The sequence below is a fragment of the Clarias gariepinus genome, chromosome 4 (genome assembly GCF_024256425.1).
Source record: "Clarias gariepinus isolate MV-2021 ecotype Netherlands chromosome 4, CGAR_prim_01v2, whole genome shotgun sequence".
Classification (NCBI taxonomy): Eukaryota; Metazoa; Chordata; class Actinopteri; order Siluriformes; family Clariidae; genus Clarias; species Clarias gariepinus.
The window spans coordinates 14,742,253-14,759,935 of NC_071103.1; the positions used below are offsets into that span (position 1 = coordinate 14,742,253).

The 17,683-nt window shown below is 35.9% G+C and overlaps 1 protein-coding gene across 1 annotated transcript in view; it reads left to right on the forward strand.

Annotated features, from left to right (window-relative positions):
• col14a1a (collagen, type XIV, alpha 1a) overlaps positions 1–17,683 on the forward strand; it is a 95,273-nt gene that overhangs the window by 16,267 nt on the left and 61,323 nt on the right. Inside the window, 11 exon segments of the mRNA XM_053494708.1 lie at positions 10,021–10,176; positions 10,293–10,412; positions 10,497–10,661; positions 11,276–11,437; positions 12,419–12,576; positions 13,340–13,469; positions 13,695–13,837; positions 14,352–14,481; positions 14,699–14,838; positions 15,720–15,846; positions 16,386–16,528. Coding sequence (XP_053350683.1) covers positions 10,021–10,176; positions 10,293–10,412; positions 10,497–10,661; positions 11,276–11,437; positions 12,419–12,576; positions 13,340–13,469; positions 13,695–13,837; positions 14,352–14,481; positions 14,699–14,838; positions 15,720–15,846; positions 16,386–16,528 — 1,574 coding nt within the window.

Consider the following 17,683-nt stretch of genomic DNA (forward strand, 5'->3'; position numbering starts at 1 on the left):
TTTATAGTGCATAGCAAAATATTTAACAACAAATATTTGTGTGCATTTGAGGATAAAACATTGGACTGCAGTGTCGTATTTTCCCCCTGTAAAATATTTCAGTAAAATGAGATGTCTTCTTTGCTCCTCTAAAAGGCTCATCTCATTAGCAAATAAAATAAAATAAATTAAAAGTTAAGAAACCTTACTCGTTTTGCTTTTAATCTCTTAAATCTGAGATCACTTAAACGTCTGGTGAAGTTGCATCATGAAAAAAATCTGAGGAATCATTTTCACACATGAATTTTATAATATATTATATATAATATTATAATTTAATATTCAGTGCTACTGTAGATGCAGTCAAATGAAATCTTACGATGTGACTACTTACATGTATCAGCATTGATAGAATTTTTTTAAATACCTGAGGAAATTAAATAAAACTAGTAATTTGTCTGGATTTAGACTTCTCCAAACTAATGATTTAATACTAAAGAATTAAGTATGCTTTATTAGTACTATATTCACCTCTGTATATACTGTTACAGTAAAACCCCGGATTGCGAGCAATGCGGTTTGCGAGTGTTCCGCAAGACGAGCAAAGATTTTTAATAAATTTTGTCTTAAAGAACAAACAAGTTTTGGTTTACAAGTACCGAGTATCATGTATCATGCATGCGCTTCTTGTTTTGACACTGAGCGTTACGTGATCACAACTCGAATTTTATTTTTACTTTATATTTTGTGTTCATTATTTTTATGTATTTTTTTTATGGCTGTGGAACAAATCATTTGAGTTTACATTATTTCTTATTGGAAAATTCGATTTGGTTTTGTTTTGGAATACGAGCCCACTTCCAGAACAAATTATGCTCATAATCCAAGGTTTTACTGTACTGTATGTGTAAAAGTTAGTGGTCTTAATATTAGGCAAATACAACTTTAGACAAACAACAGCAATTGACTTTTTTGCCTGTATACAATAACTTTCGTTTTTTTCCATTTGTCTTTACAATATTGCTTCAGTTCCTTGCGGTTTTTGGGCATTGCATATGCACAGCTCTGTTAAGGTCCTGCCACAGCGTTTTAATTGGGATGAGGTTTGGACTTTGACAATTTTTTTTTTTTACAGACATTCTGATATACATTTACTGTAGTGCATACATATTCTCGGTATGGGGTGTTTTTGCTGAAATGCTGTTTGGTTTTTGCAAAACATGGTGCAAAAACTAAACATAGCACATTGTTCCAGAAGCCTTGTGGTTTGTTCAGCTGCAGCTTTGTAAAACTTAGTTGTGCTTTCTTGTTTTTTTTAGACAGATGAGGATTCTCATGGCAACCCTTCCAAGCAAACCATACTTCTTTAGTCTTCTTCTAATTGTGCTGTCATGAAATTTAACATATAACATATTAATATAGTTACTAATCAGTCAAACACTAGCACCATCTCGCTGCAAGTAATCCTCTTAAATCCTGTGGAAGCAGTAACAGTGTACTTAGTATTGCCCTCATGTTTTTTCTTTTTGGCTTAATATTTATTTTCATACATAATGGAGAGATAAAAAAAAGTCATATGTTGTTCATCTGAAGTTGCCTTTTCCTAACACTAAGACCTGTTACAATTAGATGTTTTTAATTACGTGTTAACACAAAGATATAATAGAAAGAGGGGGCACTAATCTTTACAGATGACTGACAAGTATGGTTCATGTATTGTAAAATATGTTCAAAGGACAATATGTCCATGAGATAAAAAAAAAAAAAGTATACTTTTGAGGGTTCCACCTCAATTACAAGAAACGGTACCAGATTAATTGTTTTGTTTTTTTCTGTTTTTTTTTTTTCTTTTTCTGAGAGTGTTACACTATAATAAGGTTCCATGCTGGAATTTTTCTTTAGCTTCACCTTCATGGAATGAGGACCATCAGAGTGCTGACAGTAATGATTACACACTAGGCAGCACTAAATAATTGGTTTGATTGTTTCTCTTTCTGTATAAAGCACTGTAAATGAAATTCCATCTTACACTTTGAGGAGCTGCCGTTGGAAGTCCTGTACTGTCTGCGGTGTACTGTAATAGACAGCTTGAGTTATTTACTAAATAATTCATGAACAATAATAATAATCACAATAATAAGTTTGTACACTTTGAAAGGAGGAGGATGCATGTCTGAAGGATTAGTTGTCCGGAAAGAATATTGCATGAAACATATTCTCAGAGTGAGAATTTAATTTGTTTGATAAAAAGCCAGCTGCTGAGGGTTAAAAGTCTTCTGCTTCCCAGTAATCACAAACCTGTTTCTCATTGCGAGTGCAAATACTTCTTTTATATTTTGGCTCTTCATTGTGTAGCTAAGGAGCTTAGGAGTTTGGGAATTGGGTTTGACACATGCACTGTGTCTTTTGGGCTGTGTGTGCTCCCATACAAACCCCAGACTTGTGTAAGACAATCCCATCAAACCAGACGCATCCAATGTCTGTGCTTCTATAAAAACTATCAGACACCACATGATAAAATGCAAAAAAAATCAAATAAATATGAGTCTGATGTACAATGCACTCTATTTCTTTTGCAGATCCATTTAGAGGTTTTAATAAAAGAGCAGCCTGGGATAAATAGTCGTTTAAAAAAGAAATATCAGCAGAAGGCAAATGAAGTAGGAAAGCAGCTTTGAAATGACCTGGACATCATTAACAAGTCTCTGAAGCAATTATAAAGAAGCTGTAGATATGTCCTGGGGCTTGGCAGCATAACTGGTCTGGTCCATCTGGAGGAGTCTCGTTTGATGACTTTTCACTGCGAACAGAAAGATCATGGTGTCAGGGATGAGGTGGAGGTAGCACTTGGCCAGGATTTTGATTTAGGACATGCAGTTACCTCGGTGTGCATTCTGCACTTAGACAAACCTCAGCCAGAGCAGTTCATGGGTTTTACTGCATGAAAATTAGAAGCGAGACAGTTTTATGGAGACATGCAGGGTCTTTCTTCTCTTCTTTCTGGCTTGTTCAGTAAGAAAAGAGAAGGCTTTTCATGCCTTGTTCCACTCTCAAAGAATTTATCTATGCAGGTTTCAGGAAATCTCATAATCTTGACTGTGATTTTTTTTTTTTTACATGAGACACTTAAAGGATACACTCAGCTGTTTTGATATGTTTTGTGATTGTGATATGTTTATGAGCAAGGGTGACAAGTACTGTATGTAGTAAACCACATTTTTGGATTTTTGCTTATTCGGGCAAACTATTGTCCACACAAGCTAATAAAAAAAATTTGCTACATATACTTTTCTCACAGGCTTTGAACTTACACGTTTATGGCAAAACACAGTAGTGAATAGATGCATTACAAAGCAAAATATAGAGCCAATTACATTATATATTTTTTGTTACTAAGTGAAATCACCAGTTGGGCAAACAGAGTCTGCTGAAAATGAACTAAAAGTGTTCAATTAACTTTTAGAGAACACTTACAACAACAAAAAGAATATTCTGCCATTTCAGTTCCCCAGCAGTCATGGACTTCTATAATAAGGTCTTCAACTACTTATGTAAGACTGAAACTGACATAGAAGGAAGGTGGTGATTCATTGTAAATCTTTTTTGCATTGTTTTAATAGTTTCATGACTTTGTATTTAAAATGTTTTGTGTGCTCTTAGCACTTTGTTTCTTTTTCTACTGTGCTGCCATTAACTCATTGCAAAAACAATCAGGTGTCAACAAGATGACAGGTTTGCTATGTTCTTTAATCAAAATTCTACCAAAATATTATTGACACAAATTTGGATATTAACAGTTGCCACCACCTCACCAACTTCAGGCTGGTAATAAAAACTGTGGGGGATGGATTTATAGCATTTGTAAGTAAAACTTTTTGACATAATTTGTATTATGTCAAAAAGTTTTACTTACAAATGCTATAAATGCTAACCATACAAAATGATTGCGAAATATGTCATATTTTTAGGAACAGTTTTATTAACAAAATATAAACCTAATTAAATCAACTTGAGCCATCAAAACAAAACACATTCATTTAAACATGCAATTGTCAAAACTTTTATTTGATCCTTTCCATGGCTTTCATCTGAAAAGGATTATAAGAGTAGAATAAAAATCTACATAAACATTAGTAATGAAATAATTTAATAGCTTTGTAGTTTTATATGACTACGCACCATTCTCTCTCTCTGACAAATGCACATGTGCATGCACACAAATAAACAAAATACTATTATGGCATTTAAAAATCTATTTTTGACACTTTTGTACCCAATTATGTAGGTGGAGCCACGAAACCTAATGAAAAACGAAAAATTAATTCTTTAAACTGAGAAGAAAATTACACAAATTGGGTAAAGAACTCGTCTTTTATATTAATTAAAGCTGTCAGTCATTTAGAAAATTCCTGTATTAAACTGAATACTTTGCTTCCATCCCATCTCCGCTAAGAGGATTTGTGCATATGTATCATACCGTCAGTTTGCTTTTTTTTTTAAATAGCGCAAAAGCTGTGCTTGAACTGTTATCTTGCCGTTGCGAAAATGCTAACAGCGCGAAAAATTATGCAACCTTACATGAGCTTGGGAGCAGCGTGTTACAATATTGAATTCTGATTGGCTAATTACCGTTGTTTACTGTATAGTTCATAGATGATCATACGTAGAGAGTTTTAATATTTCATTTTCATGACAAATATAACATAATACACAGCATTATTAATCTATAGGGGATGGTTTTTGTCATTTTTTTCAACAGGGGGGATGCAGCTCCCCGCATCCTGCCCTCAAATCGAGCCCTGACTATAAGTATATTCAATTGTTGCTACATCCTATATGTAACTATCAGGATAATGTGCAATGGGCGTCTTTGCCAGATAGATCCATGAGCTAGAACCATGAATTAGCTAGCTAGCTAATTATCTTAGAAAGCTACTTACCTGTAAAACCCAATCAATTTAGCTACTGTAGCTGGGTAACTTTACCTTTGTTGCTTTTTACCAGTCACTGCTAACTTTATCGTCAGTAATATTCTTGATCCATTCCATTTACTGTTGCTCAAGTAAATGATTCATTGAATAGCAGTGCTTTTATTTACAGTGTTTTGTACTTTTTTTTTTACCCTTGGTACCATTTCAAATAGAGTGGTTCTCCTGGACACGAGTTGTTACCCTCTTGTCTGGTAATGCAAGCAGTGTGGACTGAATGGACTGATTAAGTAATGTCAACTGTTTGAACAAAGCCAGTCTGTCTCTGCTCTCCACTTTGCATGGCTGTTGGCGGTGGAGCAGCACAGCCCATAGCAAAAGAGGTAGACAAGGAGTGGCTGTGGTCTACATTCTTTCGTATAATAGAGAAGTCAGGAAAATGGGGAAAAAAAACTTTGATTTGAGGTCTCTGCTGCAAGCAGTTGAGCAGTGTGGGCGCTGAGTGGCTTGAATGGCTGAATGGTATTTAAATATGTCGTTTGGAATGTCTCTTTTTCTGGTCCTGCTGGCAGCTAGTTTCTCTCTCTCTCTCTCTCTCTCTCTCTCTCTCTCCAACTGTAGTTGATTGGTTGTTTTAACCCAGAAAACCACCATCCTTGGATGAGGGACACTCATGCTCCTTGCATAAGTATGATAAGTAAGTTGCATACGTCCCACATATCCGAAATCTGAAGATCCGATTTTATTACAGATTTTATTATGAATGCAATATTCTTGCTTGTAAATATTTATACAGTGCGGCACAAATCTTAGTACTTTTGTTTTGCTGAAATCGCATAAGCTTGAGGGTGATAGATCGATATATGTCCAGGCAATTTCATTTTCAAGTGATTTTTCATCATCTAGATTTCCCTGTACATTTAGTAATAATATAAAAAATGAATTTGTTTAGAGAAAGCAGTTCCCAAATCTATATTTTTAACATTAACACTTTTTCTTTGAGAATGCTTACATGGTAGAGACAGGCAGTAACAAGGTTTGGAATTATTCTGGACTTTATTCTTGGACCAATAAGGCTAAAAGGGCATGCTGGTCCACCATCAATCATGGTTAATCATAATATAAACATTATTGCAAATGTAGACTGTAATGAGTTCATTGCATTCTGTAACATGTTCATTACAGCTAAATAACACTATCTATTTTAAACAATGCAATGTGCTATTAAACAGATGAACATGCTCATAATTTACCAGAGCTTCTGCTATGACCTTGTGTCATCCTCTCGAACTGTCTTGATATGGACTGAGCATAACTAAATTATAAGTCAAACTACAGTTTTTTCATCACCCATATCATTCAAGTGACTGCCAACATTTTGTAAAGCCATTGTGTGTACAGTACTTGAATACAGTACATGTATGTAAAGATCTTTTACCTGATCAGGGTTTCAAAGTCCGAATGGAGCTGTCCTTTTTCCTGATGGTTTCTTTCCACCCTCATATCACTGATGTATGGGGGTCAGGCATCTATTAGGAGATGTACATCTCTCTTTCATTCTGAACTTAGACAGCACAACGCCTTTCAATTGACCACAGGTGAAAAAGGCCAAGGGGGTGCGTCTTGCCTGAAATGCCTTAAAATTAGGCATTTCTTTATTCTTCCTGGCTGATTCTGCACATTATGTTTCCAGGGTTTTCACACATGCAGCCTTTGGTTTCTAGTGCAGCTTGATTGTGGTGAGAAAGCAAATCAACGCTCATTCATCCCAAACTGCATGCACACTGATAACAAAACAAAACAAAAGATTTAATGGTTTTATACATACAGTATGACTACACAAAATCTGTAATTTTTATTAGATTAGAATTTCTCAATAATCAAAAGTAATTTTACATTAACTTTGGCCATAGTTTTGGAATACTGTACTGTACATTAAACCAATGTATTTTTTACTCTTGGTTTGGTTAAGGTTTCTTGGGTCACCCTCTTTGTGTTTAGTGCTATCTGTTTAAAGGTCCCATATGTTATTTATTTAACAAATTAACATGGGTCTCAGAGCTCCCCCAAAGTGTTTCTGTTAATGCTCCACATATATAAAGCATAAATAAAGCATTTTTTATTCCCTTCAAACTTCCTTTATTTCACTCCTCCTCCAAATGCACAACTTCAATGTCTATGTAAATGAGCCACCAAAAAGCCCTGCCCCACTTGTGAACAGTAAAGCTCTCTCTTACCCTCTGTCACATAAAAAAAAAATATGTGAGACACAAAATAAAAAGCAGATCTGTGTGTGTGTGTGTGTGTGTGTGTGTGTGTGTGTGTGTGTGTGTGTGTGTGTGTGTGTGTGTGTTTGCGTGTTTTTGCGTGTAGTAAACTTATGTTTAGTCTTTAATAAGGCTGATGCAAGCGCATTTAACCTTGGAGAATTTAATTTTGGTGGAATCATTTAAGTTGTTAGTGGCCACTAAGTAGTAGGTGGTGTCTACTTTTGTTGATGTTTATGTGTCTATTGCATAAACTAATGAAGTGAAATTGTAAAATGTAATGGGAATAGCACTTGGTGCTACCATCCCTTCCTTGAATATATTCTAGGTTAAATGTATTTACTCAGTAAACTTTTTGTAAGGTAATTATCATACCTTTCTTAAAGGAGTGAATATTCTGTGCAACATGTTTGTTTGTTTGTTTGTTTGTTTGTGTTGGTGAGCTGCTGAAGTAAAATGACACTGCTGTGGATATGACGCAGAAAAAAAGCTTTTAAAAAGACTTATAGGTGTAAACGCCCCCTAAAGTTTACTTTAGCTTTGAGGTTATTATTGTCTTTCGCTCTGTTTCCCTTTTTCCTGGATACATCTTTAACAGATATCGCCAGCAGAGACATAACTGAGAGTTACAGCCTTTCCAATTGGACGCCAGCACAGCAGATTAATAGTCCAGACACACAGGCCTCAGTGGACTTAGCTAAACTAACATATTCACATAAGCGTCTTGACATAATAAGGATGTCCTCATCTGATGTCGCAGTGACTAACTGGAGTTGTTTGTATGATGGTGTGAGAATGCAGAATCCCATATGTGGAAATGGCATTAGAGAATAAAATACCATAAGTAATTAAGCTGTGTAAGCGCTGTATATAAAATCATATTGCTTACCTTGTTTTGTTTTTTTACCCCCTTCATTTTATGTTAATCTCATCTGCTTGTCTGTTCTTTTTTTCCCCTCTAGCTTGCATGTTTGTCGCAGATTCATCAAGGAAACCCTAGGCCACATACAACGAGAGAGAGAGCCTTGATGCGCTTTTACCAAAACTCTGCTATCACATGACCTTGGGCTTCTAAGACAGAAAGGCTCTCTGTTGCCGGGTCTCGGAAGCTCTTAGGGATTAGAGCGAATCAATTCTGCTGGATCAGTGATGATCCTGATGCATTCTCACCACTGGTTCCCATCAGAATAATCAGGCTCATGCGCATGCTCGCTGAAAAGGCAGAACAGCCTCGTGGTTCTTCACCATCTAAATAAGTGGATCTCTCGCTGTGTATTTAATGACCTTCTCTCTCAGGACGCTCATTCCTGCAAGTTCCCTTGATTTCCTCTTGCAGCATTGTCACAGTTAGCAGCTGAAGATATAATGGCGTGCAGCTGCATCGTGTAACGCCACAGGTCATACAACACCTGTTTGCTAATAGAAATGGGAGATGCAGAATCTGATTTAAAAAGGGCCAAAGAAGTGCTTTTATTGAGCACTTAGACACACAACTGTGTAGTTTACCCTTTTTCAGAATCTCAAAGGTGCTGAACTGACTTATTCTGCATTTTCAATTTAATGTAATGGATTCAGGCACTTTTTGAGTGAATAATTTGCCTTTTTATAGCATAAACATTCTAGAAAAGCAATTTAAGAGAAGAAACAATGTAAATCACCTACAAATCAACTTGCTAAACGGTTTGTTTTTCTCATTGCAGCATGGTATAATTTTTAAAAACCTTCAACACAAAATATGTTTATGCCTAACTCTAATGAACATCTTCACTTTTTTAAGTAAAAGTAGTCTTTTATCTTTAATTGAAAATTGATTTTTAGAAAGCTCTGAAATTAGTTTTATTATGCAACAGTTTCAAAGGGTATAAATTTTGCAAATATTAAGAATATGCATAGAATTCATAAAAAAATATACTTGATATAATTTTGATCAGCAAAATGCTATATTTAAGATGCAATTTTTACTAAATTTCACAGATGTTGCTAGCCTGGATATTAGCTCTTTGGTAAACACACCTGCTGTTTTAAACATAGTTTTGGTCATGAACTACTGCTGCAAATCTATCAGATCAATAAATACAATCTAAATACTGAATAATAAAAAATGTAAAAATCATATTTTAATAATAGAAATAATAAAATTTTCAATTAACACATTTTGACTTATATTTGTAATATATGTCTATTTTTGCTTTCTGTTAGGGTGCTGGATTTAAAAAAAGTGAAGCGTCCTACAAAAAATTAATGAAATATAGAGAAATAGCTATATACAGTATATTATGGTGTGGGTGCTCAAGAGCATGTTTCACAAGGCCTAAATGGCTAAAGGAGGAATGCAGCACACTACCTCGTCATAAATAGTGTCTTTCGTGTCCGCAATTTCTAGATTTATTGCCTTCAGTGGGAGCTCCTCCATTACTGCTCAAGCTAAAAATGTGTGTTTATAACCCTCTGGTGCTGAACCCTGGTGGGGTTTACTAGCGAGAGGCACAGCTCATGTACAGCTAGAGAATGAAAGAAGCAATCTATCACTTTTTAAAGATTCATGTATTGTTGCTTGAGTGGAGCCCAAAGCAAATCCTCTGCAATGTAAGAACGTGTCCGACGACAGTGGGTTTGACTTGCGTATTATTATACTCACAAATCATATTGTTATATCGTTCTCTATCTCATATTAATGAAAGCTTTGTAACTCAATAAAATGTACCTCCTTATTTGTGGCATGTTGAGAAATTCAATTGTACAAATTTTAAGTAACGAAACTTGCATCTGCAGGCTAATATGATGAAAATGTTCAAGATATCAATGTGAATCTTGTATTTCTTTGTTTCTCTTTGGTCATTCTGTAGTCGATCAGTTCGTCTGCACCACATCTGCGATTGCTGATATTGTCATCCTGGTAGATGGCTCGTGGAGCATTGGCAGGCTCAATTTCCGTTTGGTCCGCACGTTCCTGGAAAACCTGGTTAATGCTTTTGATGTGGGAATTAATAAAACCCGTATAGGTATGCTTATTTTTTTTATTTTTTTTCCCATGAATCATTATGATTGTTATTAGCTGCATGTTTTGGTTCATTTTTAAAAGCAAATTGACATGAATTATACTGCTTTTAATGCTCAGGACTTGCCCAGTACAGTGGAGATCCCAGGATTGAGTGGCACCTGAATGCCTTTACCACTAAAGATGCTGTCATTGATGCTGTCAAAAACCTGCCATACAAAGGAGGAAACACGCTCACAGGTAGAATACTATCAGTATGTAAAAGACAAATAGGACACAGCTTTTGTTTGTGTTGTTCATTTTAAATGTAGGGTGTGTCCCCAGGTTTGGCCCTTAAATACATTCTGAAGAACAGCTTCAAACCAGAATCTGGATCTCGAAGCAACGTCCCTAAAATTGGGATCCTGATCACCGACGGAAAATCTCAGGATGCTGTTGAGGTTCCTGCCCAGAGCTTAAAGGATGCTGGGGTTGAGGTCTTTGCCATTGGTAAGAGAAGATTTGTGTAAAAACAAAAGTCTCCATTAAACTTAGCAACGCTTGTAGGTCATGCTTAATGTTAATTACAGTATACAACAGTACTGTTGGAATCTGATAGGTCAATGTGTTGTTGATTAAGTGTTGCTTTGGACGCATCAAAGGTGATGTTGAGATTTTCAGATACTGTAATGTCTGGAGATAGAGGACAGGTGTGCTTTTTAAGAAAAAAAAACTTTTTATAAAACTTCATTTATGATTATTAATAGAATTAAGTGATTGAATTGTATTTAATCTATGTTCTTATGCATTGTCCATTAATAATTTTTTTTTTTTTACCTTTTATTTAATTCCAAAGTAGAACACCACAAAGTTATTGGTCCCACTGTGTTTTATTCCTACAGTATATAAGTATGTTTAAGATTTTAACATAGCTGGTTTTAAGCCTTTCTATTTGGCTTTACTGTTACACTTACTATACTGCATATGTTTAAATGTGTGCATTTGTTTCATTCCATGTCCATTCCATGTCCATTAATAAATGCACTATTCAGATATAATTGAATTGAACTCTGTGATTATAACTGTGCATGTGTGCATGTTTTTTTGTGTCTGCATGTGCTCAGGGGTAAAGAACGCAGATGAAAATGAGCTAAAGATAATTTCCTCACAGCCGCATGATACACACACCTACAATGTGGCCGACTTCAGCATAATGAATACTATTGTGGAGGGTCTGACTAAGACTGTGTGCAATGGTGTAAAGCTGCAAGACAAAGAGATCAAAAGTAAGTACGTGCTTGTACAGTACAAAATAGCAATGTCACTAAAACTTTACCATCGGCATTGTGTAATCAACTCCAGTGGTATTGACACTATTTTAGAGAATGGGCAAAAATATCCAATTACAAATATTATTGTTATGCTTTTATTAACAGTGCTAAAAGTGAATCATAAACTGCTTACTTTTCTGCTGCTTACTTCACAAAACATAATTTACTTCACTTGTACTAATACAAGGGGCGCTCAAATACAACTGAATGTGTAAAACTGAGGTGTAAAACTTCAAGCACAGTGAAGTAAGGTGAGTCTTAGCCACATTAAATATTTGAATGGTGAAAATGTTGTAACAAGCCCATATGTCTGTAAATGACAATTCCAGCCGAGGTGGCTTGGAGCCCACTGCAGTTATTCCTGTGTTCGTTTAGTGAGTGCAACGTACAATGTGATATTTAAAAATACACAAATAACTTGTCGCCAAGTTGTGGAAGAGAGGCATTCGTCTGTAGAAACTGTACAGAGAATCATTTACAAACACCACCTGCATGCACCTGTGGAGTTATTGCTACATTCCTCATACAATCCGGACCTCACTAAAAACCAATTTCCAAATGTTTGGCCCATTAAAGGAGTTCTTGGGAGACCAAAGTTCCAGATATGAAGTCAGTCCGATCATGGCTATGGCATACTAAGAAATCTTTCTGCCTTGATTGTACCAAAGCACTAGTGAAACACTTGGATAAGTGCATTAGTGTATTAGGGAATTATATACAGAAATCATTTTTTACTTTCATAACTGTGTTCTGTTATTCTTAATAATTATTGATGTAAAAATTTTAAACCAGTACTCGCCAAAAAAAAAAAAAAAACGAATGAAAAACCAACCTACAACCTCCCCACAACTTTTTAATTTATTCATTTTGATGCTGCCTCACTGACAGATTTTGCCAACGTCTTGCCTCTAATGCTATTTCAACCTTTACATTTAGAAGATTCAGTCCCTGAAGACACACCAAACGCTCCTCAGAACTTGGTGACATCTGAAGTGACAGCAAGGAGTTTCCGTGTGTCCTGGACCCACGCACCAGGCAGTGTTCTGAAGTATCGTGTGATTTACTATCCTAACAAAGGAGGTCAGCCAGAAGAAGTAAGTGTCTAATAGGTCTATGATGTAGCTAAAGCGTCACACTTGACCTCCAATTTCCTATTAGGCCATAAATTATATGTGAACAGCTAAAGTGCTACTAAAATTTAAAGGTGTAGTTTGTAAATACTTTGACCTCACTGCTGCCTACCAGGTGAAATGCAATTAAAGTAAAAATACTACATTGACAGGTTTCCTCTACTCTATGACTTTAGACACACCTTTAAAAAAAGAAAGTATATCATTATTTTAGCTGATTAACCATTTAGGAAACATATCAGTTGAACCCAGAATCATTTTAACATTTCTACTGTCCTTGGAATGCTAGATTTCCAATCATGCCAGGTTGATTCATGTTCTTTATTAATAATAGAAAAGAAACATACTTCTATGTTATTCCCCCAGGCTGATGTACTGCAGTTTAGCAAGTTATGTTTATAAGACAAACACATATAAAAAATATTATGAGGAAACATTTTCATTGTGAGAAAACATTTAGGTTGAGATTTGTTTTTGAGTTGTGGGATTTAATATTGCATTGGAGTAATTTGTAGTGATATGCATCTCTTGGTAAGATAAGACAGGATATATCGCTGTGAGTCTTCCCCATTAACCACCTGCTTCTCAGAAAATGTTTATCAGCAGATTGCTTACAACTGTCGGCTCTAGACATGTCTAGAGGTTTGGACCTAATGTGTATGAAGCTAAAACCTCTTGAAATGTGTTCCAAGAAATGAAAGCAAAATAAGCTCTGATTTAATACTAGGTTGTGGTGGGTGGCACAGAGACCTCAGCAGTCCTGAAAGACCTGAGCTCCCTGACTGAGTATGAGATCGCTGTGTTTGCTGTTTACACCTCCTCGGCCAGTGAGGCTCTTAGGGGCAGGGAGACCACACGTGAGTCTCACACACAAACACATACATGAACACAATTACCTCAGAATCACAATCAACACTCAGTACATTTATATGGAAACCTTATTGCATGTGCTGTGTCCTTTTATCAAGCAGGTTGTTAATGCTTCTTTGTGCTTTGACCAACCTGTTTGGTCTTAAAATGTAGTATGCAATGACACTGTTGTAATATCAAGATATATTAGAATTCTGAATGTGTTTTTTCAGTGGCTCTGCCTGTGGTCAAAGGTCTGGAGCTGTATGATGTGACACACAGCACCATGCATGCTCGATGGAGATCTGCAGAAGGGGCTTCTGGGTACATGCTTGTGTATGCACCCATGAGCAGTGAAACTGCTGATGAAACCGAGGTAAAAAAAAATCAGCATGATATGTACGGTATGTTTGGGTATCACATAGCTAAGTTTCATGGCTTTGCCTTTGTTAGAGGCAAGGGGTGCATTGTTACTGATAATAACATCAGATATGGGTCTGATATTTATTAATTGTAATTATACCTATAAAAAATTCACAGGCACAAGCATCTAATTCCATGTCAAAACATAAAGATGGAATTGATAGAAAAACGATCAATCAGTGATCATTATTTATTTTATTTATTTATGCATTCCTACCAGATGTTTGCTTTCTCCTAAGCTGCTGTTTTTAGTTATATGCAGCCTGAGCCACATTTATTGACTGTTCTACTTTGAGAACATTTAAATTAAGCAATCAATGCCTTCACGCTTATTGTGATGCATAAAGTGTGCTGAGTCCTCATTGACTAAATGGAGTTTTCATTAATAAACCACTGAGGAAGCAAGTGGCTTGAAGCCCTGATAAATCCTTTAAAGATGCCTGTGGTGGACTTGTATTGTGTTGCAGGTCAAAGTAGCAGACACTGTGACAGACTTTAGGCTGGTGGGTTTAAGCCCGGATACAGACTACACAGTGACAGTCTATGCCATGTTTGGAGATGAGGCCAGCGATCCTGCTACTGTGCAGGAGACCACCTGTGAGTGATTTTCTTCCTGGCTCACACACAGTTATGCTTACAGCTCAATGTAATTTTACATAATACTGTAAGTCTTCTGGATTGCATTCTCTAACATTTACTGTTGTTTAAGACGTCCACTGGTGACTCAGTAGGATGCAAGTAAAGTGAACTAAAACTAAAATGACTGGTCATTTTTTGAGCTCTGGGCATTGCCTAATTTCATGTGTATGTTCAGTGGCTCTGACGGCTCCTCGTAATCTTCGTGTCACTGAGGTGGACCACAACTCTGTGCGGCTTAACTGGGATACACCGTCGAGCACAGTCAAAGGGTATCGACTGGAGTACGTCAAAAGTAATGGTGCAGAAACTAACGAGGTTGGTTGAAGTAGATACGGTCAGGTGCATATGTACTGTATTTAGACAAGGATACTGTAAATAGTTTTTGTAAATTTGGAGAACATTGTAAAAAGATTGCTGTAATTCATAAACACTTAATATAATATTTTTGTTAAAATCCTTGAGTTTAAACTTAAGTTCTAAACTGCCTAATTTCAAATCAGTTGAGATAATACAGTATATAGACAGAGGTAAAAAATACAATTATTGTGTCAATATCTTACTACAGTACCTATGACCCTTCAGTGTGCTTGCTTATGTTCTGATTGTGCTAGCTACATATACTATATACATACTGTATAACATAATATACACTGATCAGCCATAACATGAAAGGTGTACTGTGGTATCTGACATCAGGCTATTGCAGATAGCAGCAGGTTTTACTATTTTGTAAATAATTTTTTTTTATTTATTATTTTATTTTGGTTTTACCAATTCCCACCTAGGAACTATCTATACATGACAGCTACCAACCCTGTAGATCACCCACTATCACATACTGTAACAATGATGTCAGTAAAGAAACAGTACAAAACATTAACAGTATAAAAGTGAAAAAAAAATTTTTTTCAGATTATGTACTCCTAAAACTGCTGAAATGTTTTTTTTTTTTTTTTTTTTTTTTTTTACAAACAACCGTTAAATGGTTCTTTAAGTTTCTGTAGAACTACAAAAGGACCTGGCACTAACTACTACTCATTATGCACTATATACTGGCCTAATGGAACATAATGGTAGAAGTGTATTATTATTAATATTATTATATATTTAATAACAGAATAAGATTATGTACCTTGGTCTTTATGTAACCTTGGTTTGTTTCTGGTTTGTTAACACGATTGCATTTTGTAACTCAGGTTGAAATCGGTCCAGTTTCTAACGTGTACCTAAGAAACCTGGCCTCCCAAACCGAGTATGCAGTGTCTGTGTTTGCAGTGTACAATGGGGATCAGTCAGAACCCCTAAAGGGTGTCTTCACTACAAGTAAGAAAAGTTTGTTTAAGGTCCATAAAGACCACAATCATAAAAAAAATGAATTTGCAGTATAATTTGCAGTTGCGTTTTCTTCTGGTCTAAGCTCAGATTTGTCCCAAAGCCTTCCTTTTATCAGATGAAGTACTATTGCTGATACAGTAGTCTATTACACTCAGCAAGCATTCATTATCCACAGTCCACAGTGTGATGGATCTGTACCATCATTTTCACAGGCAGCCTGCCAGTGTCATCGCAGTAATTTAATAGCACACAAAAAATTTGTATAGCTTTCCTCTGTCTTTAAGAAGGAAGCGTAGCAGCTGTTTCAGCAAGTTTACTCATGGCTAAAATCAATCAAACATATGCTAATTTGCAGATTATGTTCAAGCAAAAAATAAAAAATAAATGCAGATATCAGTGTAGGCTTACCTTAGACCAAGACTGTATGCCAGAATAGTGCAAGAGTCATTTTTTTATGCACAAATATATGTTTTAGTTTTCTGGATAATAAGACTGCTTGATTAGTTCTCTATCTTGATGGCACACAGAACTCGTTCCAGCTCCACGGACCATTAGGATCGATGAGGTGACTCCGAATAGTTTTCGAGTCAGCTGGACACAACCAGGGGATGGCGTGGAACTTTATAAACTCGCCTGGAGACCCTTCGGAGGAGGAGGAGACACTAAAGAGGTCAGAAATATAGCATGGTGTATATTGAAAAGCATTGTAATAATCATATATTATCAACAGAACACTAGAGGCATTCGGAGGAGATGTCAGTGCCTCAGTTTTATCATCACACGGTTCTGTTTGGTGCAAAGATAAATGCCACAGAGCTGAAACATCCAATCTCGCTGACCTTCACCTGAACATGATATTCGGGAAATACTGTCTGCTAGAATTTAATTTTCCCAGTTGCTACAAAAAGTGTTTTGAAACACATTGCCAGTGAGGCATTTCTCATCAGTTTCAGGAGCATGCAGCTTCTCTCCACACAATTCTGCCATGAATTACTGACAGTTGGAATTAAATAATTGATCACGCCAGAGTAGGAGATAGGACTTTTTGAAGTGAACGTAGATAAAGGAATTTGAAATCAAGATATTTGTTAGGTACCTGAGCTGACACTGTTTCCCCTAATCAACAATTCTGATATAATTTTTTTCATTTTATTATTCTATATACCATCACGAATCAGTACAAACCCATATCAGACATGTTTATCTAATTAAATATATTTCAATTCTTTGTTGCAATACAGTACATGGTGTAGAGCATTGTGTGTGTATATGTGTGTAGTAAAATGCATCAGAGGTTTTTATGACTGGCCGGGAGTCGGTGCAGCTGTACTTTACAGATAGCGCTGCAGGTCAATATGTTTACTGAAAGCCGTCGGAGCAGAAAATAATGACATGCCATGAGATGGGACTGGAATGGCACCGCAGCTCCATGACCCACAGCTGCTGACATATTCTTACAAAATATCTAGACTTACTTTGATGAAACTTAATACCAGAAACTAATGCTTGTATAATCATGTGTATATTAAACAATCTTTTTGTTTCAGTGGTTTCTTTACTTGTTTTTATGGTATTTTGGTGGTGTTGCATTTTCCATTAAGTTAAACTTAAACTATGGTGCTTTTATATAATATTTGTAAACAAATATTAAGGTTTTAATGAGGCGCAAAATTCAAATTTATTTATTCATTCGTTAATTCCATTCAACAGAAATAAGCACTGTCAAAAAACGGGACTTGCGATACAATTTCTTATGAAGACATACTGTAAAAACCATTGACATTTAGAGAAGAAGTACGGTGATCAGACTCTCAACTGTAGTAAA